The sequence below is a fragment of the Ips typographus genome, linkage group LG10 (assembly GCF_016097725.1).
Source record: "Ips typographus isolate SLU linkage group LG10, UJ_Ityp_2.0, whole genome shotgun sequence".
Taxonomy (NCBI): Eukaryota; Metazoa; Arthropoda; class Insecta; order Coleoptera; family Curculionidae; genus Ips; species Ips typographus.
The window spans coordinates 2,178,509-2,205,215 of NC_138431.1; the positions used below are offsets into that span (position 1 = coordinate 2,178,509).

At 38.0% G+C, this 26,707-nt stretch overlaps 2 protein-coding genes and 3 long non-coding RNA genes across 6 annotated transcripts; 3 read left to right on the top strand and 2 right to left on the bottom strand.

Moving 5' to 3' along the window:
* The first annotated feature begins 7,872 nt into the window (after nucleotides 1–7,872).
* On the top strand, nucleotides 7,873–8,589 carry LOC145734991 (uncharacterized). Its single transcript, XM_081988676.1, has one exon. It carries the CDS (start codon nucleotides 7,873–7,875, stop codon nucleotides 8,587–8,589), a length of 717 nt encoding a protein of 238 aa, XP_081844802.1.
* A 1,470-nt stretch (nucleotides 8,590–10,059) lies between these two features.
* Nucleotides 10,060–11,173, bottom strand: LOC145734631 (uncharacterized). Its single transcript, XR_014179465.1, has 3 exons — nucleotides 10,669–11,173; nucleotides 10,230–10,527; nucleotides 10,060–10,161 (listed from the first exon to the last, which is right to left on the bottom strand). It is a non-coding gene; the product is annotated as an uncharacterized LOC145734631 (long non-coding RNA).
* A 135-nt stretch (nucleotides 11,174–11,308) lies between these two features.
* LOC145734993 (uncharacterized) lies at nucleotides 11,309–12,898 on the top strand. Its single transcript, XM_081988677.1, has one exon. It carries the CDS (start codon nucleotides 11,309–11,311, stop codon nucleotides 12,896–12,898), a length of 1,590 nt encoding a protein of 529 aa, XP_081844803.1.
* An 835-nt stretch (nucleotides 12,899–13,733) lies between these two features.
* LOC145734595 (uncharacterized) lies at nucleotides 13,734–14,421 on the bottom strand. 2 transcript variants are annotated; one of them, XR_014179455.1, is made up of 3 exons: nucleotides 14,290–14,421; nucleotides 14,080–14,226; nucleotides 13,734–14,021 (listed from the first exon to the last, which is right to left on the bottom strand). It is a non-coding gene; the product is annotated as an uncharacterized LOC145734595 (long non-coding RNA). The 2 variants fall into 2 exon arrangements; XR_014179454.1 differs by having other exon boundaries at nucleotides 13,734–14,226.
* Nucleotides 14,422–14,530: 109 nt separating this feature from the next.
* On the top strand, nucleotides 14,531–15,305 carry LOC145734594 (uncharacterized). Its single transcript, XR_014179453.1, has 3 exons — nucleotides 14,531–14,671; nucleotides 14,814–15,112; nucleotides 15,172–15,305. It is a non-coding gene; the product is annotated as an uncharacterized LOC145734594 (long non-coding RNA).
* Nucleotides 15,306–26,707: the final 11,402 nt, after the last annotated feature.

Consider the following 26,707-nt stretch of genomic DNA (forward strand, 5'->3'; position numbering starts at 1 on the left):
TAGGTAGCCCACTTTTGTCTATTCCCGAATATGACCTTACGGACTTACCAGAAAATCGACTTGACCAGTTTCAAAGGCTTCAGCAAATGGGTCAATTGTTTTGGCAAAATGGAGCAAGGATTACCTAATTAGTCTTCAAGAGAGAACAAAATGGCGCTCTGAAGAGGATAGTGGACTAAGAATTGGATCCATAGTGGTACTTATTGATGACAACCAACCCCCCTTGTACTGGAAACTAGGAAGAATAACCGACCTCCACTTGAGACCTTTAAACGAGCTATCCAGAGGTTGTGCCTTCTGCCCATATCTTCTTGAAAGCCATGGTCTTTCAAGGGTCGTCGGGATGTTTGTACTTGGCAACGCCGCGGACAATCGGTGGTGGGGTGACCTTCCGCACGGCAGCGACAACGCGTACGACAGACGAGACTTTTTCGATGTTAACCAGTTCAGCTTGTTTTGTATTTTTAAAGTTAATAAAGCGTTAAATTAACCAGGAAAAAAAAAAAAATTCTGTATCAAAAATCATATCGCAAATATCATAAACAGTGTGGTAAAGCAACAATTTTGTCCTGTTTGTAAAAATAGTCACTTGATTGTAAATTGTGAATCATTTTTAAAACTTTCAGAGTATGAACGGTATGATAAAGCCAGACGCCTTAAATTATGTCTTAATTGTTTAAGAGCAAATCATATGAGCAAGGAATGTTCATCAAGCAGTTGTAGAAAATGCTCTGGTCGACATCATACCCTTCTGCACTATTCCAAAAGGAAAACAGGTGATAATAGTTCTGAGTTCAATAATACAACTGGATCCTCTGGTCAACTTTCAACTGGGCCTAATCAGGAACGAGTAGAGTCTTTGCATGTCAGCATGTCATTGTCAAATCATTGTGATGTTTTATTGTCAACAGAACTGGTGCTCGTTGTTAATCATTCTGGTGATGTGATGACTTGCAGAGCTCTCTTAGACATTGGTTCCCATTTAAATTTAAGTGAAGCTTTGTGTAAGCATTTAGGCTTACAATTAGAACAGGCAAATGTTTCGGTTGTTGGTATCAATCAGGTTGCATCTGTAATTCGAAATAAATGTAGTATTGAAGTGAGATCTTTACATAATGAATTTTGTAAGCGAATTTCATGTTTGGTTGTCCCTCACATCACTGATAATATGCCAAGTAGAATGTTGGATGTTTCAAAGTTAGACATTCCAAAACATTTGAGGTTAGCTGACTTAATTAAATGCAAAGTGTGCTACGTGAATCAAATTCAATATGTGCTCTAGTGCGCTATACGCTTTGTTCCAGTTGTGCGGAGATTCTAGTAAGACTGACTTAGTCCCACGCTGCGCGGTGTGCCGACACCATTTTCAACGAGACGGACCACCTATTGCAATATTCTTAGGATAAACTTAAAATACAATTAAAAAATTATGCATAAGCATCAATCAATGTTAAGGAGAGAGACTTTCTTATAAAGTTGTAATGTTATTAACTATCAAAGTTCAAATTACATCATACCACTTCGACAAACTGATATACCAGGTGTCCAAGAGCACCCTGGACATAGGAGATTAACAAGGGAAAGCGGTTTTGATTTTTCTGCGCCTGTACGGTTGATTTGATTGACAAATCTCCGACTAATTCAAATTATACCAAAGTTTCATAGAAATATATAGAATTTTGGAACTTTAAGAAACGTCAGAGCGACAAGCCAAAGTTTACTGTTTTGATTCCAACTATCAGTGCAGATGACAATCATTTTTTCAGTCAGGATTAGTTGAAATTGGTTTAGTTGAACTACCACCCTTTCATATCTCAAAGTTCGTGATTTTATATCCGTTCAGCTAGCTGCAATAGCCTATTTTAAATATCACGGTAGGTGTAAAACATTTTTTCCATAGGTACTTGTACTTGTGCGGATCGTTGATCTGCAATGCTTCTTTTTTACTGTTGATTTTGTATGAATAAATTTGAAATCGTGACGGACCAACAGCGTACCTATGATACGATACTTAAAAATGATATTTGGAACCAACTTATCTATAACAAAATAGCGGACTTATAGAGGTACAGAGGTTCGGAGGTTTTAAATTTAGATTTTGCACCAAAACTTTTTTATGACGCACCCCTGAGGTATAAAGAGAATTCCTACAATTCCTTATTCAATTTAGAAAGTTTCTGGGCATTAAATTTTGTTTGCATCTACCTCTGTTTTTGGGTTATTGGCTAAAGCCAGTTGTAAATAGTAGCGTCACTTTGTATAGGTTCAGTTTAAATTTAATCTAGAATTTCAACTCTAAAATTTCTTACAGATCAACTTCAAATTGCCGTTCTTTAAGGTGAATGGCACTGTTGAAACTTACAGGTATATAACAAAAAAGCATCAGTTTTCACTTTATCAAGATGACAAAGAAAAAAATGTCAAACTTTCATTAAGAAAGGTTTAAATTCATTCATAAGAAGATAGTTTTTCAGAGTTAGGGTGTCAAAAATATTGTTACACTTTTACTGGGTTCTTTTTGATAAGTGAGACTTGAGACGGCGTCAAGTGTTTGGTCCCATACCTTAGCTCCAGCGCATTTGTAAGGGAGTAGTAGTCTCCTTGTTTACTCTCCGGGATGTTCTAAAGTATTTAGCTTTACCTTGCAGCGCCAGTACCAACTCAGTGGCTTTTTGATGTTCAGTCCACCCATTAGCCATAGCTGCAACTTCAAACTGCCTTTTGTATAAATTCCACGAAAATTCCCCGTCAATCTTTGGCACCTTATAATGTTTCAGTATCGCATTCGGTTGAACTTTCGGGCAGTTTTCTATCGAAGATACCTCGACTAACTTCCTCGATTCCTCGCGAATACTCATGATTTCCTTCCGTAAACTTGCAATCTCTTGTCCAAATTGAGTCTCCATTCGTCTAAATTTGTTACCAAACTCAGTTTGCAGCTCGTCGACTTTAGGGCCTACCTTTTCGACTTTATGGTCTACCTTTTCTAAATGGTGGTTGATATAGGCTTGCAACTTTGCTCGGTTATTATCCATAGCTTGTTGTTCTTTCTGTCGGCGATCCTCGTCAGCTTATTTTTCTTGTTGTCGTCGTTCCTGTTTCTCTTGTTTTTCTCTCTGTCGCTCTTCTTTATAAGCCAGGAACATCTCAAGCAATTCTTTAATTTCAGCATTGCGTCGTAGTCGGTCGATCTTGTATTCACCATTCACGTAGAGCACAATTCTTCACTCACTTATCCCACTTCTCGACACCAAATGTTACACTTTACTGGGTTCTTTTTGATAAGTGAGACTTTTAATTACGAGACTTTAACTCAACACACTTTATTTACTAAATACACAACAATTTACAACACTAGAAATCACTTTTACCACTTCTACTTTGTTCTTTGCTTTATCACACCACTGTTATTTCACAACTTACAACTGACGGCACGGTCGGTTTATATATGTGTGGGTCATCGATTCTCGAATGTTCCTGTATGCACAGAATGTTCCCGCTATACGTCCAGTAAACGTTTATTGTATCGCGAACATTCCATCCGATGCGCCGATCCAAGTTTAAAGATACCGGGACATGTCCAAAAGTAGCTGTTTTGTGGATTTGCATTTTACATGGGGTTAAATGGGTAACTCCCTTATTTTAAGGCCTAGAGGGTTGAGACTTCGTATTAGGGGGGTAAGTTTCGGAAACCCCTGGGATGCGGTGTTGCCAAGTTGTGCACTTTTTCCCTAAATTCTATTCTATATAGTGACCCCCTCGTTTTTCCCTCAATCTTAATCTGGTTATGAGGCCTTTGTAACAATATTATTAATTTTGTTTCTCACACTATATATTATCTTGATGGCTATTACTCTAATTGTATGACAGTATATTCATGATTCTGACAGTATATTCATACTGTCACGTTTAATTTATGAGCCCTTTGGGTTAAATAATTAAACTGACTTACGACGTCAAACGTCGCGCCGGATCTAAGTTTTAGAAGGATGGAATTGAGTTGTTAGGAAACTAACCCACTGAGTTGTTAGGAAAACAACTTAAATTTATTAACCAACATTTAGAAACGAAACCGTGCAACATAGACCAACACTTTAAAACACTAATGATCAAAAAATTATTTTTTCTAATTTTGGCATATAAAGTGACACTTTTCAAAACTGATTAGAGTGACAAAACGTTTTACTTAGTTACGTTTAACTAGTTACATAAAAAAAAAATAATCTTTTGACGGCAATCGATCTGAATTACATGAATTTATTGCAAATTGTAATAGTGCTTTTAAATTTGCTAATGAAATCCAAAGCGAGCAACTTATGGCATTTGTCATTTCAAAAATCACTGGAAGCTCAAGAGCTCAGATGAGAGACAAAGACATTTCTAATTGGGACGAACTTAAATCTCTTCTTTTGCAATTATATTCGGATAAAAAACATTATACTCAATTAATGGAGGAATTAAACACTATCAAACAAGGTCATGAAAATGTTTTATGCTTTTACAATCGTATCGATCGACTTTGTACTCGTTTATTAAACTCTCTTAGTTTTCAAAATGAAAATGAACAATGTGGTCGAGTCCAAACAATTAAAGAGTTATCATTACAACGATTTATTTTACACAGTTCTCCTGAAATATCGCGTTTTCTTAGAAGCAAAGAACCAACAACTCTTTCCGAAGCTCTTAACTCAGCTCTAGAGGAAGAAAGAGCGATACAAATTTCTAAACCTTCTCACGTTCAAAATAAATATTGCTTTGTTTGTAAAACTAAATCCCACAATACTGGCGATTTTAGACTCAAAGTGAAAATCGTGCTCAAAAATTTTGCAAGTATTGTAAAAAAAATGGTCATTTAATATCGGAATGTTATAAAAGACAGAAACGCAATCAGAATCAATTTAATGAAAATCGCAACAACCATACAGCAAATGTCTCTGCTGTCTCAACCAGTCCTATAAACGGGGCCCTATATAAAAGCCCCTCAGAACAACGTCGTTTCTTGGGATTGGGCGTAAATCAAATCGGCGTCGATTCTACTAATTCAAATACAAATTTACTAATCGACGACCATCAATATTTGCCATACTCCACAGGAGGTCGTGCAAATCTAAATTTTAAAAGGGGAATCAATAATAATTCACTATACTCAAAAAGAGGTTAGTCGAATTATTCTATAATCCATAGTGAAAATGATTCTAGCGACAATGATACCCAAGTCTCCTGTTAAGTACAGAACCTCTAGTTTCTAAAAAATTATTTGTCCCAACTTACCGATACTGCAAAATAGTAAATTTGGCTATATCGTAGCTGGTAATTTAAATGTAAGGAATTTGTCGAGAAGTTCTACTGAGTCTTTAAGTTGTTTGAGTGTATCGGAGCCCAGTGCTTGTATTGGCAATGAAATTTTAAAATTCTGGGAAATAGAAGAGACAAATTATAAAAATTTAGTTAATATGTCTGAAAGTGAAAAATATTGTGAACAATATTTTGAAAAAACTGTCAAGAAAGACGAGTCTGGTAGGTTTATTGTAAAAATTCCTTTTAAAAATAATTTACATAAATTAGGCGATTCTCGTGAAATGGCATTAAAAAGGTTTAACTCAATGGAAAAGAAAGTAAATAATAATAAAGAATTAAAAAATTAGTATGTTGCTTTTATATCTGAGTATAACAAATTAAGGCATATGTCTGAGTTAGAGGAAGATTCAGATGATGGATATTACCTTCCGCACCATGCTGTTATAAAAGACAGTAGCATCACTACAAAATGTCGAGTAGGGTTTGATGCTTCTGCAAAAACAACAACTGGAGTTTCACTTAATGATGTTCAGTTTGTTGGACCAACATTGCAACAAGATATACTTTCAATATTATTGAGATTTAGAATTTATGCATATGTTTTGACTGGTGACATCTCAAAAATGTATCGCCAAGTTTTTACAGTCCAGATATTTTATTTTCCAGAAGATATTTTGGCGTTCCCAGTGTAATGACCCTCTTAAAGTATATAAATTAAATACAATAACATATGGTACTGCATCTGCTCCTTATCTAGCAGTTAAATGTCTATTTCAAATAGCAAAAGAGAATGAAAGTGATTTTCTATTAGCTTCTAAAATCATTAAGAGAGACTTTTACATGGACGATATTTTGACACGGTCAAATTCAATCTCAGAATTATTAGAAATTCAACGTGATATTTTAAGTTTATTGGCAAATCACGGTTTTGAAGTTAGGAAATTCTTAATCAACAAAAAAGAGATTTTAAAAATGTTTGAAGTAAATAAAGATCTTGATGTTGGCATATTAAGTATTGGGGAAAACGAACAAAGTAAAACACTTGGTGTGTATTGGGAACAATGATTTTATTAAATACAGGATCAACATGCAAGAAAGTTTGCCCCAAAATAAAACAACGAAACGGATAATTTTATCATTAATATGTCAAATTTTTTATCCTCTTGGATTGTTGGGTCCAATAATAATTGTTGCAAAGTTAATAATTCAAGAGTTATGGAAACTAAAGTTAGATTGGGACATGGAAATTCCAGAACCATTACAAAATACTTGGACATCCTTTTATAGAGAGTTAGCCGAAATTAGTTACATTGAAATTCCAAGAAATGTTCTTTTTTCTCAATATGTTAGTATAGAAATACACGGTTTCTGCGATGCTTCCATAAAGGCCTATGGGGCGTGTATCTATTTAAGATGCCTAACTTCATTTGGTACATTCGTTTCAAACTTATTATGTGCAAAATCACGTGTAGCACCACTAAAACAAATTAGTTTGCCTCGTTTAGAACTATGTGGCGCATTATTACTTGCCAATTTAGCAATAAGGGTTACTGAATCATTACAAATTACTTTCAATAACCAGTATATTTACGTTGTGCTGGATTAGAAATGAGTCTACAAAATGGAACATCTTTGTATCGAATAGAGTGGGTGAAATAAGATCTCTCACATGTGTGCAAGATTGGAATCATGTCAGATCGGAAGAGAATCCCGCTGATTTATTATCGCGTGGTACATCAAATAACGTATTAAAAAGGTCAACTTTATGGTGGCACGGCCCTGATTGGCTCTCTTTTGCAAATGAATCGTGGAATTTTTCTCAACCCGAAATTGAGGTACATGAAATCCCTGAGCAAACAAGCATTTCTTATGTAATAATAAAAGGCAGTGATGAATTAAGTAATTTTATAAAAAGGTACCTACTCGTCATTAAAAAAAACTTTACACGTTATGGCGAACATGTTACGTTTCATGTAAAATCTTAAACTTAAGGCCACTGAGCGTAGCTTAGGTCCTCTGCTTCCCACAGAAATTGATGTAGCCTTAAAGGTACTAATAAAGAATGCTCAAATAGAATGTTTTTCGCAAGAGTATAACAACTTATCGAATAAGAAGGAAATTCACAAAAATAGTAAAATTCTATCTCTTAACCCATTTTTACAAGAGGGTTTGTTGCTAGTGGGTGGTAGAATTGGGAATTCACGACAAGCATTTGAGAAAAATCATCCTATAATTTTACCTGGCAGTCACATTTTAACTAATCAAATATTGAAATATACTCATGAGAGGTTGCTGCATTGCGTCTCTCAACAACTACTTTATTCAATCCGTGAAAATTATTGGCCTGTCTCAGGACGAAATGCTTGCAAGGGTATAATTCGGAAATGCATCAAATGTTTTCGCGTTGCTCCCAGGAGTGTAGAATATTTGATGGGTGATTATCCTGAAATAAGGGTAAATCCGTATGCTGTCTTTTTAAATGTCGGCACTGATTACGGTGGGCCTTTCCTATTGAAAGATAGGCAGACTAGAGGTGCAAAAATCATTAAAGCCTACATTTGTTTGTTTGTGTGTATGAGCACCAAAGCGATACATATTGAATTGGTATCGCAGTTAACCACCGAAGCCTTTTTGGCAGCATTCAATAGATTAGTAGGCGGGGAAGACAAGCTAATGTGTATTCGGATAACGGGTTTAAACTATGTGGGAGCAAATAATGAGCTTAACAAAATGTATGATTTTCTAAAAACCAATTCTGATTATATTTCCAGTCAACTAGTAGACGAAAATATAAAATGGCACTTTATTCCTGCCTATTCTCCCAGTTTCGGCGGTATTTGGGAGGCCGGTATAAAAAGCGCGAAATGTCACATTAAGCGAGTTGTAGGGGAAAAACATTTAACTATAGAAGAATTCAGCACTGTACTGACTCAGATTGAGGGAATGCTAAACTCGCGGCCCCTTTGCCCTTTGACTGAAGACCCTGATGATATAGCTGCATTAACACCCAGCCATTTCCTGATTGGAAGAGTCCTGACTAGCTTACCTGAAGTTAATCTAACTCATGTTCCTGAAAATCGTTTGTCCAAATGGCAACATCTGCAAGCTATGACACAACATTATTGGCGCAGGTGGCATCAGGAATATCTGACTGAGTTGCAAGTTAGAACTAAATCGAAACAAAACTTTCACAGTTTGTTAAAAATGGGTACGCTCGTACTAATTAAGGATGACAAGGCACCTCCGATTAGGGACGCGAACGATACCTCGATACTTTGCAGGTATCGATAATTTTCACTTAAAAGTATCGATACTTGACATCGATGCCAACTAAACGATACCAAGTAGTATCGGTAGTAAAGTACTGTGATATCGATACTCCGATACCACTGTATAGAAAACAATATACAGTTTGATTAGTAGGATGACGTTAATGAATTTCGTTGCAATTTCTAATTTCTATTTGTTGCGTTAGGTTGGTCACTCCCCAGTCCTGACTTTTTCGACTGACAAAGACATCCGCTACGGGCACCTCCGCGCTCCGCGAACACCGGTGTTTCCCCGATAAACATCGGTAGTCTCCCGACGGCGATAGTTTAGTTTAGTTTGTGGTTAGAATTCTTTTAAAGGTTGTTGTCATTATTATCCGTTCAGTATTAAAGGCCCAAGAGTTAATATACCATAAGTTTGTGGAGTAAATATAAATAAAGCCAGTTACTGAAATGCCTCCCACCACCAAAAGTAAACTTTGGCTTTATTTTGAAAAAAACGATCCCGGTTCGGCTACATGCAATGTTTCAAGAAAATAAAAACATCTGGAAACACATCAAATATGTTGAAGCATTTAAAAGTGCATAAACATATAAACATACATTATGTAAATGAAACGTAAGTATTGTAAACAGGTATATTATTTCTGGAGGGCAAGTTATTATCATATGGTAAATTTTTGTGGTAATGCCAATTCAACTTGTTTTTATTTTTATCAGATCAGAATCACATCACTCACCAAACAGCACAGACACAGACACAGAGTCCGAAAGTATTCCTTCAACAGATGAACCATCAACGTCAGCGTCATTAGAAACCGCAACAAAAAAGAGAAAAACTTCTGTATCTGGACCACTTGATACTGCATTTAAAGCTATAGATTTATTTGCTGCAGGGGGGTCTCGACACTCAAAAATAACAAACGCTATTTTATATTTTATATGCAAAGACAATCGGCCATTTCATGTTGTTCAAGGCCTTGGATTTCGACGAATGTTAAAAGAACTTGCTCCACTTTATAAAATTCCTCATTCTGACACTTTGAAACATAAATTGGATGTTAAGTATGATGCCTTAAAGAATGTATACAAAGAAAAGTTTTTCAATATTTGCCACTTTTCTATTACCTGTGATGTGTGGACAGAAACCATGTCAATGAGAAGTTTTCTTGGAGTGACATGTCATTATATTGAAGACGGTAAATTGTGCTCAACCACAATAGAAATTCATGAACTCTCCGACCGACATACGGCAAGTTACATTGGAGAGCAGTTGGTGGACATTTTGACCAAATGGAATATAGATCCACAGAAAGTTGCGGCAGTGGTTACCGACAGTGCTCAAAACATGGTGAATGCAGTAAATAATACTTTTGACAAACAGAGACATATCCCATGTTTTGCACATTTGCTAAATTTGGTGGTCGAAAATATATTTACTTCCAAATCTCAAAAGGAAAACCCTAGCGATGAGAGTAATAAAACTTGTTTATAAGTGAAAGCAAAACTCAGTCGATCTCCACAAATATTTATTAATAAAGGTTGTTATCTGCCTAACATGTTTCGGGTGTATTCAGACACCCATCTTCAGAGGCTGTAAGTTAGTTTTTTATAAGTAATTAGTATATAATTACTTATAAAACTAAGGATATGGAAGCCTACCTTAACTAGATCACTAGTCTGCTGACTGTCATTCTAAAAGGGGGGACAGCTGAACCCAGATGTACTAAGGTGGTTTTTTTATTCTGCACGGGGGAAAAAAACCTTGATCAAAAAACCCAGTTCTGGTTCAGAGGTGACAGGTTGCTCCGTTTTTTATTCTCGAAGGGGAAAAAAACTTAATCAAAACCCAGTGTTGATGTCAAAAATGAAGTTAGTTGTTCGGTTTTTTATTCTTGAAGGGGGAAAAAACTTAATCAAAACCCAAAGAAGTTGAATGATGTAAAAACTGCATGTTTATCTGTAATAAAAAGCATGAATAGAAATAGGATGTCCTGAAGGGGTGTATATGTAATGGGGGGGGCGGCAGATAAATTAAAGTCAAAAAGATAAAATGAAAGGCAAGTCAAAAAAAAAAGGAGGGCTAAACTGTATATCTTACCTGAAGGAGACCAAATGGACACGAAAGGGACGTCACACAACAAAAAACCGCGGTGGACACTCACAAGTTCGACATTTAACAGATTAAAATGGGGGGCGACTTTCCCTTTGTCACTGTGGAGGTGTGACCGTGCAGGGCAACATAGCTTGGGTGCAGCAGGACATGGAGTGGCCAAAATGGCTTCCAACCCACGCCAAGGGCAGGTTGCAGGAAGCGGAAGTCTAGGGGGCAGCAACATATTGCCAAACTCGAAAACTTACTAAGGAGGAAGTTTACCCGCCTGGACATTTGGTTCAACTCTGAGTGTCTGCGTAGAGGCCTACAACCCAAGTATGTCTCTTTGCGATCCAACTCCAACACCACAGCCTCCAAGAAGGCACTCCATCATGCCTCGAGGATTTGGATCAAAGAGGAGGTAAAAAGATTGTACTTTAGACTGAGCACCACTGAGCTTAAGCTCAAATGTATTTATTTCAAAATTACTAGTTTATTACATTCGATTGAATTTGATGTCTTACACCACTCTCTACTAGATTATGTATCAGACTTGGGCGACAAAAAGCACAGGGTCCTAATTGGTAAACTCTCACACCTCACTCAAAACTGCCCCCCCCCCTTTGCACTTAGACACCCACCTCCAATGATCCTCACAGATAGCCCCCCCCACAATCTTACTACATGTTCACCCCCAGCTCCTATCCCTCATCCTCCACTTGACTCACCTACTAACGATGACAACCCCACTTTTGACAATGACATTTTTCATGGTACTTTCGGAATCCCACCTCACCAACCCTCCACCTTCCCTTTCCATCGCCGCACACTAAACTTGTCCAATTTTGCTCTATCTGACTCTGATCTTGAGATTCTCAACTTAGGTTTGAAATTTAACTACAATTGTCAACCGAGAGCACTGGACTTACAGATCCTTGCCGCAAACATAGAAAATGTCATCTCTAGAGGTCTTCCTGAAACAGCACAGGGCGCCCTGCGTTCCTCATGTGCCTCTTATCTAAATAAATACCACCGGCAACTCTCTGAACAAACACAAACTCCTCTTACTTCAAATCTGAACAAAAATCTCATGTCTCTGCGCCGCAGAATTAAAGACCATGACCTGGTAGTGACCAGAGCGGACAAAGGTAACTGTGTGGTGGTGATGGACAGGGAACAGTATGACACTAAGGTCCTCGACTTCTTGAATACTCCCTCTTTTCAGGTTCTATCTACATCCCCTCTTGACAAATTCCTCTCCAAGTTTAAATCAGTTGTCAACACAGCACAAACCACCCTCTCTTCTTTGAACTGCAACAAATATAGACTCCTCCCTGTCAATCCTTCAGTTCCTAAACTCTATGGACTACCTAAAATCCACAAGCTGAACACTCCAATCAGACCTGTGGTCTCCTTTTGTGGCTCACCATGTCATCGCCTAGCGGAATGGTTGAACAACTTTATTTTACTTACTTCTAACTTTAAGAGTAAATACGCCATTAAAAATTCTACAGAACTTTGCGGTCAACTCAAAGACATTAACATTCCATCTACAGCGCTTATGGTCTCTTTTGACGTGTCCAGTTTGTTTCCCAGTATACCCCCCACACAATGCATCCCCCTTCTAGAAAATATTCTCTCCCATCCCGGTAATCTCGCTCCACCTGTCATTAATGACATAATTGCCCTGGTTTCACTTGTCATCGATCAAAACTTTTTCCAATTCAAAGACAGATTTTACGCTCAAAAAGACGGCCTGGCAATGGGCTCTGGTCTCTCTCCTCTCTTATCCGAAATCTTTATGTCAAACATTGAATCATCCCTTGATAAATCCCCTTTATTCTCCAAAATTCTTTTCTACAGGAGATATGTAGATGACATTTTTTGCATCTTTAATGGCACTTTGCCTGAGCTCCAACAATTCTTTGACTTCCTTAATACCTTACATAATTCTATTACGTTCACTATGAAACTGGAGTCTTCACAATCACTGCCCTTTCTCGACATTTTGATTTCCAGAGTAGACAACAGGATTGAGTTCTCAATATACCACAAACCCACTAGCACAGATAGTATCATTCCTTTCTCCTCTAATCACCCCTTTTTTCAAAAGACTGCCTCCTTGAACTGCTTTTTCCACAGACTGTTTAGCATACCCCTGCTGGAGCCCAGCTTTAACAGGGAACTTTCATGGATCAGAACAGTGGCTACCAACAATGGTTTCCCTCCTAGTTAACTCTCACACCTCACTCAAAACTGCCCCCCCCCCCCTTTGCACTTAGACACCCACCTCCAATGATCCTCACAGATAGCCCCCCCCACAATCTTACTACATGTTCACCCCCAGCTCCTATCCCTCATCCTCCACTTGACTCACCTACTAACGATGACAACCCCACTTTTGACAATGACATTTTTCATGGTACTTTCGGAATCCCACCTCACCAACCCTCCACCTTCCCTTTCCATCGCCGCACACTAAACTTGTCCAATTTTGCTCTATCTGACTCTGATCTTGAGATTCTCAACTTAGGTTTGAAATTTAACTACAATTTTCAACCGAGAGCACTGGACTTACAGATCCTTGCCGCAAACATAAAAAATGTCATCTCTAGAGGTCTTCCTGAAACAGCACAGGGCGCCCTGCGTTCCTCATGTGCCTCTTATCTAAATAAATACCACCGGCAACTCTCTGAACAAACACAAACTCCTCTTACTTCAAATGGTTTCCCTCCTAGTTTAGTTAACAAAATCTACTACAACCACTTCAAGAAATTTGTCAACAGAAGGCTCACAGTGGGAGAGCATGACATTGAGACTAGATACTTCTCAATACCTTATTTGGGGCCTTTTTCTCTTGGTTTCAAGTCCCTGTTCAAGTCCTATGGCATTTCTACCTGCTTTAAAGTATCACACTCTGCATCCCGTTTTCTTGTCAACTCCAAAGATCCAACTCCGCTCCTTAATAAGTCTGGTGTTTACCAGCTCTCTTGCTGCACGGCCAACTGTGAAGCTGTCTACGTTGGTCAAACAGGTAGAAAATTTGCAACTCGAATACATGAACACAAGAGAGAGTTTGAAAAATTTATTAACAACCCAAATTTGAACACTAGCTACATGAAATCACTATTTTCACGCCACCTTCGCGTTAATAACCATACTTTCAACGTTGATGAGGGCTTTAAGCCCCTCCATTTCTGTGGAAAAGGCAATCTGCTGGACCTTCTGGAGGTCCTTGAAATCCACAAGGCTTCATCCAACGATAAGGTGGTCTGCCTTAATGACCAGCTTAGACATAGCTCCACTCCTTTCTTCAGATCCCTCAATTTCTAGTTCCCCAGACACTTTTCCCAGTCCCCCTACATTAAATTTCAACCCCCATTTACCCTTAATCAATTCCCACTGTTTGATACTTACGTTTGCTTTTGCCTGTGCTCAAGAACTGTGTTTAATCTGTGCTTTTGTGTCCCCAGGTTGAAGGTTGCTCATTACTTAACGTTAATCTAATTTTAATTTTGTTTCTTGCTTTCATTTGTCGACTAACCATTGCACTATTTGTTAAACCTATAATTAAGCGGTCGGATGATTATTGTTAAGTACCAATTTAACCTAACTTTATTTGTTTACACTGTATTGTTTTGATGAGTGGACCGATCACACATGTATTGTCTGCTGTCAGCTGTCTGTCATGTCCGGCTCTGGGGGTTTTGACCTTTTCAGTTCTCTGGGGGATTTGGTTTTTTGTTTTTTGGTTTTTTCGAGTTTGGCAATATGTTGCTGCCCCCTAGACTTCCGCTTCCTGCAACCTGCCCTTGGCGTGGGTTGGAAGCCATTTTGGCCACTCCATGTCCTGCTGCACCCAAGCTATGTTGCCCTGCACGGTCACACCTCCACAGTGACAAAGGGAAAGTCGCCCCCCATTTTAATCTGTTAAATGTCGAACTTGTGAGTGTCCACCGCGGTTTTTTGTTGTGTGACGTCCCTTTCGTGTCCATTTGGTCTCCTTCAGGTAAGATATACAGTTTAGCCCCCCTTTTTTTTTGACTTGCCTTTCATTTTATCTTTTTGACTTTAATTTATCTGCCGCCCCCCCCCCATTACATATACACCCCTTCAGGACATCCTATTTCTATTCATGCTTTTTATTACAGATAAACATGCAGTTTTTACATCATTCAACTTCTTTGGGTTTTGATTAAGTTTTTTCCCCCTTCAAGAATAAAAAACCGAACAACTAACTTCATTTTTGACATCAACACTGGGTTTTGATTAAGTTTTTTTCCCCTTCGAGAATAAAAAACGGAGCAACCTGTCACCTCTGAACCAGAACTGGGTTTTTTGATCAAGGTTTTTTTTCCCCCGTGCAGAATAAAAAAACCACCTTAGTACATCTGGGTTCAGCTGTCCCCCCTTTTAGAATGACAGTCAGCAGACTAGTGATCTAGTTAAGGTAGGCTTCCATATCCTTAGTTTTATAAGTAATTAATTAACACACTGTATAACTTACAGCCTCTGAAGATGGGTGTCTGAATACACCCGAAACATGTTAGGCAGATAACAACCTTTATTAATAAATATTTGTGGAGATCGACTCTGAGTTTTGCTTTCACTTACACTCACTACTCCACTGTGTGCATATGGACTACTACTTTTCGATAAAACTTGTTTATTTCAATTAATTGTTAAAGTACGAACAATTGTCAAATGGGTAAAAAACAGCGTAAACGCAAGCGACGAACTTAGAAAAATACAAATACGCAATGGCGTTTTGGAAGGAAATGTCAAAAAATTTATTTTGGACGTAAGCACAAGATGGAACTCAAAATACTATATGCTAGAAAGATTTGTCGAATTAGCTGAAATTATTAACGAACTCTTATTGAATAAACCCCATGCGCCTCCAATGTTAACCGCAGTAGAAATTTTAGAAGTGAAGGAAATTCTTACATTACTAAAACCTATCGAACATATGACAGTGGAAGCATCAGGAGAGCAATATATAACTTTATCAAAAATTATTCCAATGTTAAACTGTGCAGCAAATCTGCTAAACTCCTTCCAACCTGAATTGCCCATTGCTAGACAACTCAAAATTGATCTGGAACAACAGTTGAAAAGGAGGTTTGAAAAAATTGAATTTGTTTCTTTGATAGCTGAGGCTACAATCCTGGATCCGAGATTTAAGAATATACATTTTCAAAACCCGATAGCAGCTGCTGATGCAATACGCAACATTAGGAATGCTACATCAAAATCGATTGTTCCAGTAGAACCTCCTTCTACCTCACAAAGCTGTATAGCGGAGAACGAATTTTGGTCACATCACGAAGCATTAGCTCAACAAAACTGTGCAAAGCAAAACAACTCTACTAAGGATGAATTCAGTTTGTATTTGAGTGGTCCATTGATGTCCCTCAAAAGCGATCCGTTAGAAGAATGGGAAAAGTTAAAGCACGTGTTTCCATTATTACATGAACAGGCTGTAAAGTATCTTTCCATTGTTGGTACATCTGTGCCAGCAGAAAGACTTTTTTCCAAAGCTGGTATGACAATAAGCCAATCAAGAAATCGTCTCCTTGGAAAAAGGGTTACAAAGCTCCTATTCCTGGGATCCGTAAAAGAGGAATATTGGGATTAATGTTTTTGGATTAAAAATTGTTTTTTAATAAATGTGATTTTTCCTGTTCACTATCGAAGAGTATCGATGCCTCGACCATGTTATCGAATGATACCAGGTATCGATACTTTTCTTTCAATACTCGCGTCCCTACCCATGAGCAGCTGATCCTAAGGTGCGCAAAGTGTCACGAAGCTGAAGGTCGAAATTTCGAACATTTGTTAAATTAATTATTAATATAAGTACAAAAATATGTTGAGCAATGCAACTATAACTTTTTTGGAAAAACATCAAATTTTTCGAAAACGGCTAGAGATAGGAATAGGGCATTGTACACAAAAGTTGGTTAGAAATTGCAATTTCTACATTTGTATTATTAAGAATTGGTTTTGTTTTAATAGCTTTTATCTTCACATATCCCGTATTCTTAAAATTTTCAATTATTTGCTTGACAGCTTTTGGTGATGGATTTGGTTTTTCTAGATAACGAGCGGCAAATACCTCACATGTTCTACTCACAACTTTATCACATTTTCCGTAAATAATAAACAGATTTAAGCAATCTTGGTTTGAATAACGTAACCGCGACGGCATATTTGCAGTTGTCAAAACACTCAAAACTAGTGTTATTAACATGCCCTGCAGGTCTCCAATATCACCGTGTGTCAAAAGCATGGCCAACTAGAGTACCAGCTAATCCCAACCATGCAGCCGAGCATGCAGCCTAATTAAAAAATGTTTATTCCTAAATAAAACGAAATGGGTTGGATTTAGGTATAGGCAAGTAAATTGAAACTTATAGTAATTTTTAATGCTCAAAATGATTCCGTCATAAAAAATGGGGGTTTCCATTTAAAAAACTTGAGATTTTTCATTTTTTTTAGTGGCAAGTTTATGATTTTTTTTTGACGACCCTGTATACAAATGTGTCGTTACGCACCCTCAGTTTAATAAAACGATCCTTTATTTACAATAACCCAAAGTTTCATTGCAAAATGAAATACGGTTTTAACATAGTACAAAAATATGTTGAGCGTTGCAACTGTCACTTTTTTGGAAAAACATCAAATATTTCGAAAACGGCTAGAGATAGACATAGGGCATTCTATACAAAAGTTGGTCAGAATTTTGTGAGGAATCCAAATATGTAATAATATATAGGGTGTTCTATTTAAAATAAGAAAGTTGTGATCGACTTCCGGTATAAGCGGAAGTGCAACCATCTTGAAAATATTTTAGTTGGATTGGGCATGCCCACATCAGTATCCTGCCAAATTTTCAAAACTCTCCTATTTATACTTTTTCCAATATCAATCGAGGTCTTTCGTCGTGGGACACCCTGTATAGAACGGATAGGATTACTAGGGGTGGTGGTGTAACGTTGTATATGATAGGAACAATTAGGTGTAAGAAGATAGAAATTGAGAGGTTTCGGCAGACGGAATCAGGCGATAGCTTAGAGACTCTTTGGTGTGAATTGGTTGTGGCAGGAGTAAAATGTTTAATCGGAGTTTTTTATAAACCTCCGGCAGTGTCTTATAGTTACACGTTCATATTGGGAGATCTTAACATAAATTTATTGGTCGACAGTGTTGAGTCGAAATACCTACTCTCAATTGCCCAATCATTTAACCTTAAACAAGTTATTAGGGAGCCAACTCGCATTACGCGACAAAGTGATAGCTTGATTGATGTTATTTAACGTTAAGGTGGGTGACAACTCGATTGTCACTACCGCAATTACGACCGAGTTGGCGGCGGACATCCCAACCAAGAGCAACAACCCCTCAGCCGCAATTTATTTCCAGCATTTCTCGCAAAAACTTAATGCCATGCGAGATAATATTGTGATTGATGTCGTGCAGCATCACGTGGACGTAGGTTCATGGATGTACACAAACGAAGTAGGTGGTGTGGATGGTGCAGGTGTGCTTGCACACCACGCTATCCTTGCCCCTACAGAAGAACCAATCCATGCCGACCAAAGGTCGACACTTACCATCCACACTGGTGCCAGCAGGAAGTTGGGGAACATTGACCCTGCACTCCTAAACCCTTACAAGAATGGAGGGGTCATTAGTGAGAGGTTCGTAGTGTCGGCTATCCAGCCGAAACTCAATATTGTGAATGCCGCAGCAGCCCGATTCTTATCGGAGTACTTGACATCGGCGGTAGAGTACTGTGACAACTATGTCATGTACGCAAAATTATATTACCAAGCCCTTGTCCATGACTAAGCCCTAGCCACCGGCTTTGCCCCAGCGATAGACGCATTTGAGCCCGGAAATGATCCGGTCTTTGTCAATCTTAATGACCCCAACCTTAATTATATGGATATAGCCACGCCTATTGTGCGGGGCGATATCATCTTTGTAAATGGTATTGACTATTGCGACACTGACATCCAGATCCTAACCTGGTTAGCTAAACCAGGCACGAGGATGTCGGTTGCAGGGGCCGCAGAAGTGCCCCAGACTTGTTACGTGAGTTGGCCCGCCATAAGAGTAACTGTGTTGAATCACGGCGCAGCACCGAATATACCCCCTGCGGCTGCACTGCCTGCGGACCACATATTTGCGTTCGTATCCAAAATGGCCACTGCTAGAGGTGAGTGGGGTGCAGCCCTCCGTGGGCTGTACTTCGCACTCCACCAGTTAGGAGTCGATTACAATCACAACGCACGGGATAATCAGAGGTGGCACTTCCTGACCCCCTACTTGTCCTACCACTCACCACGGGTACCGGCGCCCCGAGACTACAATGTACTACTCAGGGTGTTACAGGTTAAGCCGGACCTGGACACCGCGGCACAAGTCGAGATTGACGCCTTCACCACCTGTATGCGTGAGGACCGGGTACGGTTATATGCGTTGTACATCCAGTCGTTAACCACGTTAGCGACCACTCGTGACGACCATTCGACCCTCGGTACTTGGAAAACATTCCACATTATTTCGCAATTCAGCAAATGCATCTTAATTGCAGTTGCACTCCGACCGCATTCCACAATTTTAATGTTTCCGCTCAAGTAATAAATTTGATTTATTATCCTTCGTGACAATATCACTTGACTCATATACTCTATTGTCCTATACTAATATAAGTCTTTATGAGCAAAAATTCAATCTAATCAGTTACATGTATACTGCATCTCTACCATTGTGCCAAAAATTCAAAATTGATAGTAAAAGAAGTAATAAAACTAAAGACCAAAGCAGTAATCTAAAATTCGCTTGTAAAGAATCATTAGAACTTATAGAGCATCATATTGATAAGCATAAGCAATTAAATGATAAATTCGATTCGATTTGCCACCTTACTGGTCACGATGACGTCAAAAGGTTTAGACGCAGATAATGCGACGGTGTTTCATATACTATCGAATGGCTTTTTGGAACCTGATGAAGAAGCCATTGAAGCCGTCGCTCAACAAAATCACGACATGCAGTTATTGATGAAACAACAAGTTCACGTAATGTCTGACGCAATTAGTGATTATAATAAAACTGCATCTACTCTCCAATTTAACGAACAAAGACTTAATGAAAATATGTTAAAATTCAATAATTTCTCTAAAAATACTGTAAAAAGGATCAACTCCTCAACTTACAGTCAAACGGTTACTGATCATCTCAAGTTAATTAGTCAATTATGCAATGAACTAAACGAAGAATTTGATGTAATGATAGCATCAATCCATCCAAACATAATTACCCCAAGGCACTTAAAGTATAAATTGACAAAATTAAAATTAGTATCAAATTTGGAATTACCTTATGATTTACACGACTTTGATAATTCATATAAGTATTTTGACTTATGTAAATTATCAGCAGTATACGTTAACAAAATTTTAATTTTTGCGATAAAAATTCCACTTGAAATCACAGAAACTTATCAAATATTTAATTTAATTCCTCTACCTGCACCTACGAAACAACCAAACGTCTACTCCTATATCAACCCTTCTATACCTTACCTATTACTGACCACTACGAGGACGTACTACAGTGAATTCAACGACCTATCAACGTGCGAGAAAAGTTTATCGATGGAATTTATTTGCACGAGAGCCGTCATACATTTAGTCAACGAACAACCCACATGTGAAATAAATTTAAAAATGGCAATGGTGCACGATTGGCATGTGGAGGCACGCGAGGCTTTGGCTGACGGTAGTGCATCAGAGTCCTTTCCCCAACGGGGGGGATCAAGTACAATGGGTGGAGATGATGGTTCTACCATCGCCACATCCGATATCCCCCCTTCACGCTCCCAACACGACCTCCCCCCCAGGAACAACCGCAAGCGGCCGCTTAGCCGAGCTAAGTCAGAGGCTTCGGTATACGTTAAGGTGGGTGACAACTCGATTGTCACTACCGCAATTACGACGGAGTTGGCGGCGGACATCCCAACCAAGAGCAACAACCCCTCAGCCGCAAATTATTTCCAGCATTTCTCGCAAAAACTTAATGCCATGCGAGATAATATTGTGATTGATGTCGTGCAGCATCACGTGGACGTAGGTTCATGGATGTACAAAAAAGATTTAATTAAAAAATTAAATGTTAATAAAAAGCAGATTTGTGCGCAGTTAGACCGCTTTTATGAATTTATTTCAAATATTAATTCATCAACAAATAAGGCCGAAATCAAACAGCGCCATGAAAAATGTGAATTGTTATGGGAAAGTTTTAATTCTGTACAATTAGAATTAGATTGCCTCGACGTGGAGTCTGAAGATGATAGGCAAATATTTGAAGAAAAATTCTTTGAAACAATGTGTAAATTTCAAGACAGTGCAAAAGAGCCTGTTGAAGTGGTTCAAAACAGTATAACTCAATTAAGTTTATCTCCAAAAAACATTGTTAAATTACCGCCAATAAATTTGCCAAGTTTTCAAGGCAATTACGATAGTTGGTTAAATTTTTTGGATACTTATTCTGCCTTGATCCACTCTAATAATAGCTTAAGTAATGTCGAAAAATTTTACTACTTAAAGTCCTGTTTAAGGGCGAGGCAGCAGGAATAATTCACTCCATTGAAGTAACTGATCTTAACTATGAGACAGCGTTTAAATTAGTTTGTGAAAGATATGAAAATAAAAAGTTTATTATTCAAAGTCATGTCAAAAATTTGTTTGAATTACCGTTGGTAGGAAAAAATACACTTTCTGATCTGCGTAATTTAGCAGATAATATTCAACGTAATTTAAGAGCGTTAAAAAGTTTAAATAAACCGGTGGAATCTTGGGATACCTTATTGTTATATATATTTGGCAATAAACTTGACGTTTATTCTAAACGGGAATGGGAAACGTCTTGTGTGAAGCAAAGTAACGTTACATGCGACGATTTTTTAAAATTTCTTACAGAAAGGTGTCATGTGTTAGAGAAAATGGACAGTTATAAGCAAATTCCAAATCAGAGTAATAATTCAAAAACGGCTTTGTTAAAACCAATAAAGGCAGTCATTCATTTGTGACTTTTAATGAGAATGTAACTAGTGACCGCAGTCACCATAATTCTCCAAATTCAAATTGTTTGATTTGTAAAGAAGAAAGGCATCCAATATATCGATGTCCAAAGTTTTTAAATTTAGATGAACTTCAAAGGATAAATGAAATTAAAGGGCTTCACCTTTGTCTTAATTGTTTTAAAGGAAATCACATCAGTGTTAGATGTTCACTTCAAGGGTGCAGAAAATGCGGTAAGCCACATAATACTTTATTGCATTTGACTAATAATAAAAATAATTCTATAACCGAATCTAATGAAGCACCAATTCTAGCTGAAGATTATCAATCCGCAACTTCGGTAACAACACATTGTAGTTTAGATGACAAGGACACTTCGTCAATAACGCAAAATGAAACATTGCTGTCAACAGCAAGAGTATTAATCGCTGATCAAAGTGGCCATTTTCATGAAGCGCGGGCTTTGTTAGATAGTTGTGTTTATAAGGAAAGGAATTTTTCCAAGTCATACTGTCGCCACAAATTATCACCTTTTTGATCCCAAGCAAAAATGATTTATTGCCTGCAGCTGCAGGAAAAAAATTAATATTATTTATTGCACTCGGCGACATGTTTTTGAAATTCCACCTTTTGACCTGTCGCATTCCTGCTCACAGAATGATGTAAATTTCGTAGTATAAATATTCACACCATTTTGGCAAACATGTCAGTCAAGAACGGCAAACATGTCAGTCAGAAACGGGCAGTCAAAACTGAAACGTCGTCAAGTCGAAGACAAGTGTGAAAAGTCGGTTAAAGTCAAAAAAAAAAAAATCTAATGGGGTCAAGTTCTAGTCATGTTCAGTAGTGCAAAATAAGTTCTACCAAAATTCTTCAGTGTGCAAGATTTGTGAAACTAAGGTGTTTGGAAAACCCTCCAAAATTCTGGTAAAGAAACCACGTAGCCGCTTGACCTAAAGCCTGTCACTTCAACTCAACTCAACATGTCCAGAAGGTACGTTTAAGCCAGAATTGCTAACTAGACTTCAGTCTTTGGTACCGAACCGTACCTAGCTGAGTAATTATCTATGTTTTTGGAATCTGAATAAATGATTGATCCAAGATTGGTGGTTGTGTCATTTAGGGTATAGCGCTTGCCCCTCGAACCCCAAACATAAGCTTGTAAGACCCAAAATTGGAAGAAGACATTTTTGGGCCATTACATTTGGTGTCAGGTGTGGGGTGCTATCTAAAATGCCCAACTCCAAGACCTCCTTCATCCCAACTGTGCAAACGACAAGCATCAAAACAGTGGTGGGATCCGGTGAAGGAACCGGTCTTGAAACACTGCTGAGTCTAGAGCAAGATCGTGCAATGTCAATCATTCCAACACTATCTGACGGGGTCCCGGTGATCACAGTCCCTGCCGCTAATCTATTTCAAACCCTAACAACTCCCAATTGGAATGAAATGCTGTTGACAGAAGAAGCCTCCAATTCAATTCCAGAAGTCGACCTGGAAAATGTGGATGAGTCCTATAAAATATTGATAGAGTATGCTAAGGAAAACAATCTAGGTGGGAAACTCATCAAGGACTACTCTAAGAACACGGGATTTATAGATAAGGGATTATTCAACATAACTTTATATGAGTATTTATCCAATGAGATATCTGACTCCCAAGCTCTCGGAATGCTGAGAGGCATGAGGATGGAGAAACAAAGGGCTCAGGCTCAAAGTTCCAGAGATACTGAACATGCGATGCAAAAGTTTATTGCAGAACAAGAGGGATTCCTAACTCTAGCACTGGACAAATTAAGGCAGTACAGTGATAATGAAAAGAACTGTATGCATGTGTTAAGACAGACTATGGATACTTTAAATAGACTTGAAAAACAGAAGCTTGACTCCACCTTAACACCAAAGTCATCCTCACCAGCATCATCTGTCTCCACTGAACCTCCAGAAACCAGCATAAACTTTGGAAACCTCCTTCTTGGGTGCAATTCTAATGGGATAATCACTTCTCATCAAGTGATCAAAAATCCCATGAATCCTGATCTTTGGAGGAAAATAGGAAATTTCCTCACAGGGGTCGCAGGTGACAGCTTGAATTCTGTTAGTGTTCCAGACTTTATTAAAGAGTTTCGAAAGGATAACACCTCTCAATCTGACAACAACAAGTGGGTTCTGAGTCTATCATAGATTTAGAAAAAAAAAAAAAAAAACCTAATGGGGTCAAGTTCTAGTCATGTTCAGTAGTGCAAAATAAGTTCTACCAAAATTCTTCAGAGTGCAAGATTTGTGAAACTAAGGTGTTTGGAAAACCCTCCAAAATTCTCGTAAAGAAACCACGTAGCCGCTTGACCTAAAGCCTGTCACTTCAACTCAACTCAACATGTCCAGAAAGTACGTTTAAGCCAGAATTGCTAACTAGACCTAAGTCTTTGGTACCGAACCGTACCTAGCTGAGTAATTATCTATGTTTTTGGAATCTGAATAAATGATTGATCCAAGATTGGTGGTTGTGTCATTTAGGGTATAGCGCTTGCCCCTCGAACCCCAAACATAAGCTTGTAAGACCCAAAATTGGAAGAAGGCATTTTTGGGCCATTACATTTGGTGTCAGGTGTGGGGTTGTTAAAACTATCCTAGAGGAAACAAAGGGTAGAAGGGGCAAGTTATATTTGGATTAAAAGATAAAAAAAAAATCCAAAAGTTTGTTCAAACGTTGAACTGAAGATGCTTCCATTAGACCAACTGAAGACAAAATACTTGTGTCTGGACCATTTTGATAAAAAGTACATTCTACAAAAGAAGCTAGCGGCATCTGCTGTCCCACTAGTCCATCAGTATGAGACATCTATAGAACCAGATTCTAGCAGACGTATGTATGACCAACAACCACAGGAGGAAGACGAGTTTCTGTTACCTGCCTCCCAGGAAGTTCGCTTTTCAACTCCGATGAAAAGAGATAGAGAAGAACCATCGACGTCTCAAATCATTAGTGAAGCTTTAGAAACTGCATCAACTCTGGCATTACCAGAAAAATTCCAAGACACTCCAAGAAAAATTGATTTAAAGAGGCGATTGTTCAGCACTAGTCACGAATTACAGAAGACAAAAACAATTCTCAAACAAAAAACCCATTTTTCAGCACCAAGATCCACGAAACATTTATCTGCTTTCAATAAAACTTTTGTAAATATGCAGCTTTATCACAAAGCCAAGAGAGTCTGGTTACCTGAAGAAAAAAAAAATGCTCTTTCGCTGTATTATAAGTCCCCAACAACTTATAAATTTTTGCGTTCCAAGGGATGTATTCTTCCAGCCCCCTCCACAATAGTTTCATGGATGCGTAACTACAGACAAAAACCTGGCCTCAATAAACGTTTATTGAAATTAGCCAAAATTAAAGTAGAGACAATGACTTCAAAACAAAAGGAATGTACCCTTCTTTCTGACGAGATGGCAATTAAAAAATTTCTGGAATATAACAAATATACTGACGTTATAGAAGGCGTACAAGATTTGGGAGAACTGGGCAGAGGACCTGGATTGGCCAAGCAAGCACTGGTGAAAATGCTTAGAGGTCTCTATTCAAACTGGAAAATACCCTTGTCATTTTACTTTTCTGAAAATGGTGTAAAACATAAGGAGATAACAAAAATAATTCAATTTCATTTACTTGAACTTAGTAAAATAGGATTGAATCCAGTTTCAATTATATGCGATCAAAGCACCACAAACCAAAAAGTATTTAAAGACCTTAACGTGACCCAGGATTTACCATTCTTTTATATAAATGAACAAAAGTATTTTGCAGTTTTTGGTCCCCCACACATAATAAAATGTTTGAGGAGTAATTTATTAAACGGAGATTTTCTGCTGGAAAATAGTAAAGTTATTGACTTTAATGACATAAAATTCATTTATAATCTAGATCAGCAGAGCACAACAGCTAGGGCACTACTTAAAATAACAGAAGCACATTTAAACCCATCAAATTTTCAAAAGATGAGCGTAAAACTTGCAACACAAGTTTTCAGCCATAGTGTGGCTGCAGCTATTCGTGTAGCATTGGAAACGGGCCAGCTAAAATCAAACAGTGCCAAATATACAGCTGATTTTGTTGAAATTATTGATAATGCTTTTGATGCTTTAAATTCGCGGAATTTGAGGACAAACAAGAATTACAGAAAGCCTATTACAGATGAAAATTGATTGCCAATGAGGGCCCTGAGATCGGCATTAGAAGTGTTCACTAACTTAGTGAAAGTTAACAGACAGAGTAAAATATCAAGACCACCCTCGTTCGATTCAATGATATTGACCATTAATGCAGTAATGCAATTATTTCAGCAACAGGCCCAAAAAGGTTATTCATTCCTTTTAACTAGTCGTTTGAACCAGGACCCTTTAGAAAATCAGTTCTCTATATATCGACAAAAGGGGGGTTATGCAAGAAACCCTACAGTGAGAGCTTTTCAGGCTGCTTTTAAATCAAACCTACTTATGAATTTGTTAAAACCTGTGAAAACATCCAATTGTGAACCAGACTTTTCCGAACCATTATTGACTGCAGAGGACATTTTTAATGAAGATTCAATTGATCACCCTGTAGAGAATGATGATGAAATAAATGAGTCTCAAGTCACTGAAGACCCTGAACAAGAGGCGTCCACTTCTTATTTACCAGAGTTTCAAATGCGCTGACTGTAAAACATTTTTAAGTGCAGAAAGTGAATTATTAATGGACAACAATGATATTGTTACGATTTTCCCGTGGGTTCACACAAAGTCAGTTTAACTCAACAATTAATAAATTTATTAACACTTCAAAAACACTCCGTACAATAATTAACACAGCTACTAAAAACACTACTACAATTCCACAATTATTCCACTATTTAAACTTAACCGCGTTCCCAAATTCACTAATCCCGCGGTTTACACCGCGTCTTTTATATTCG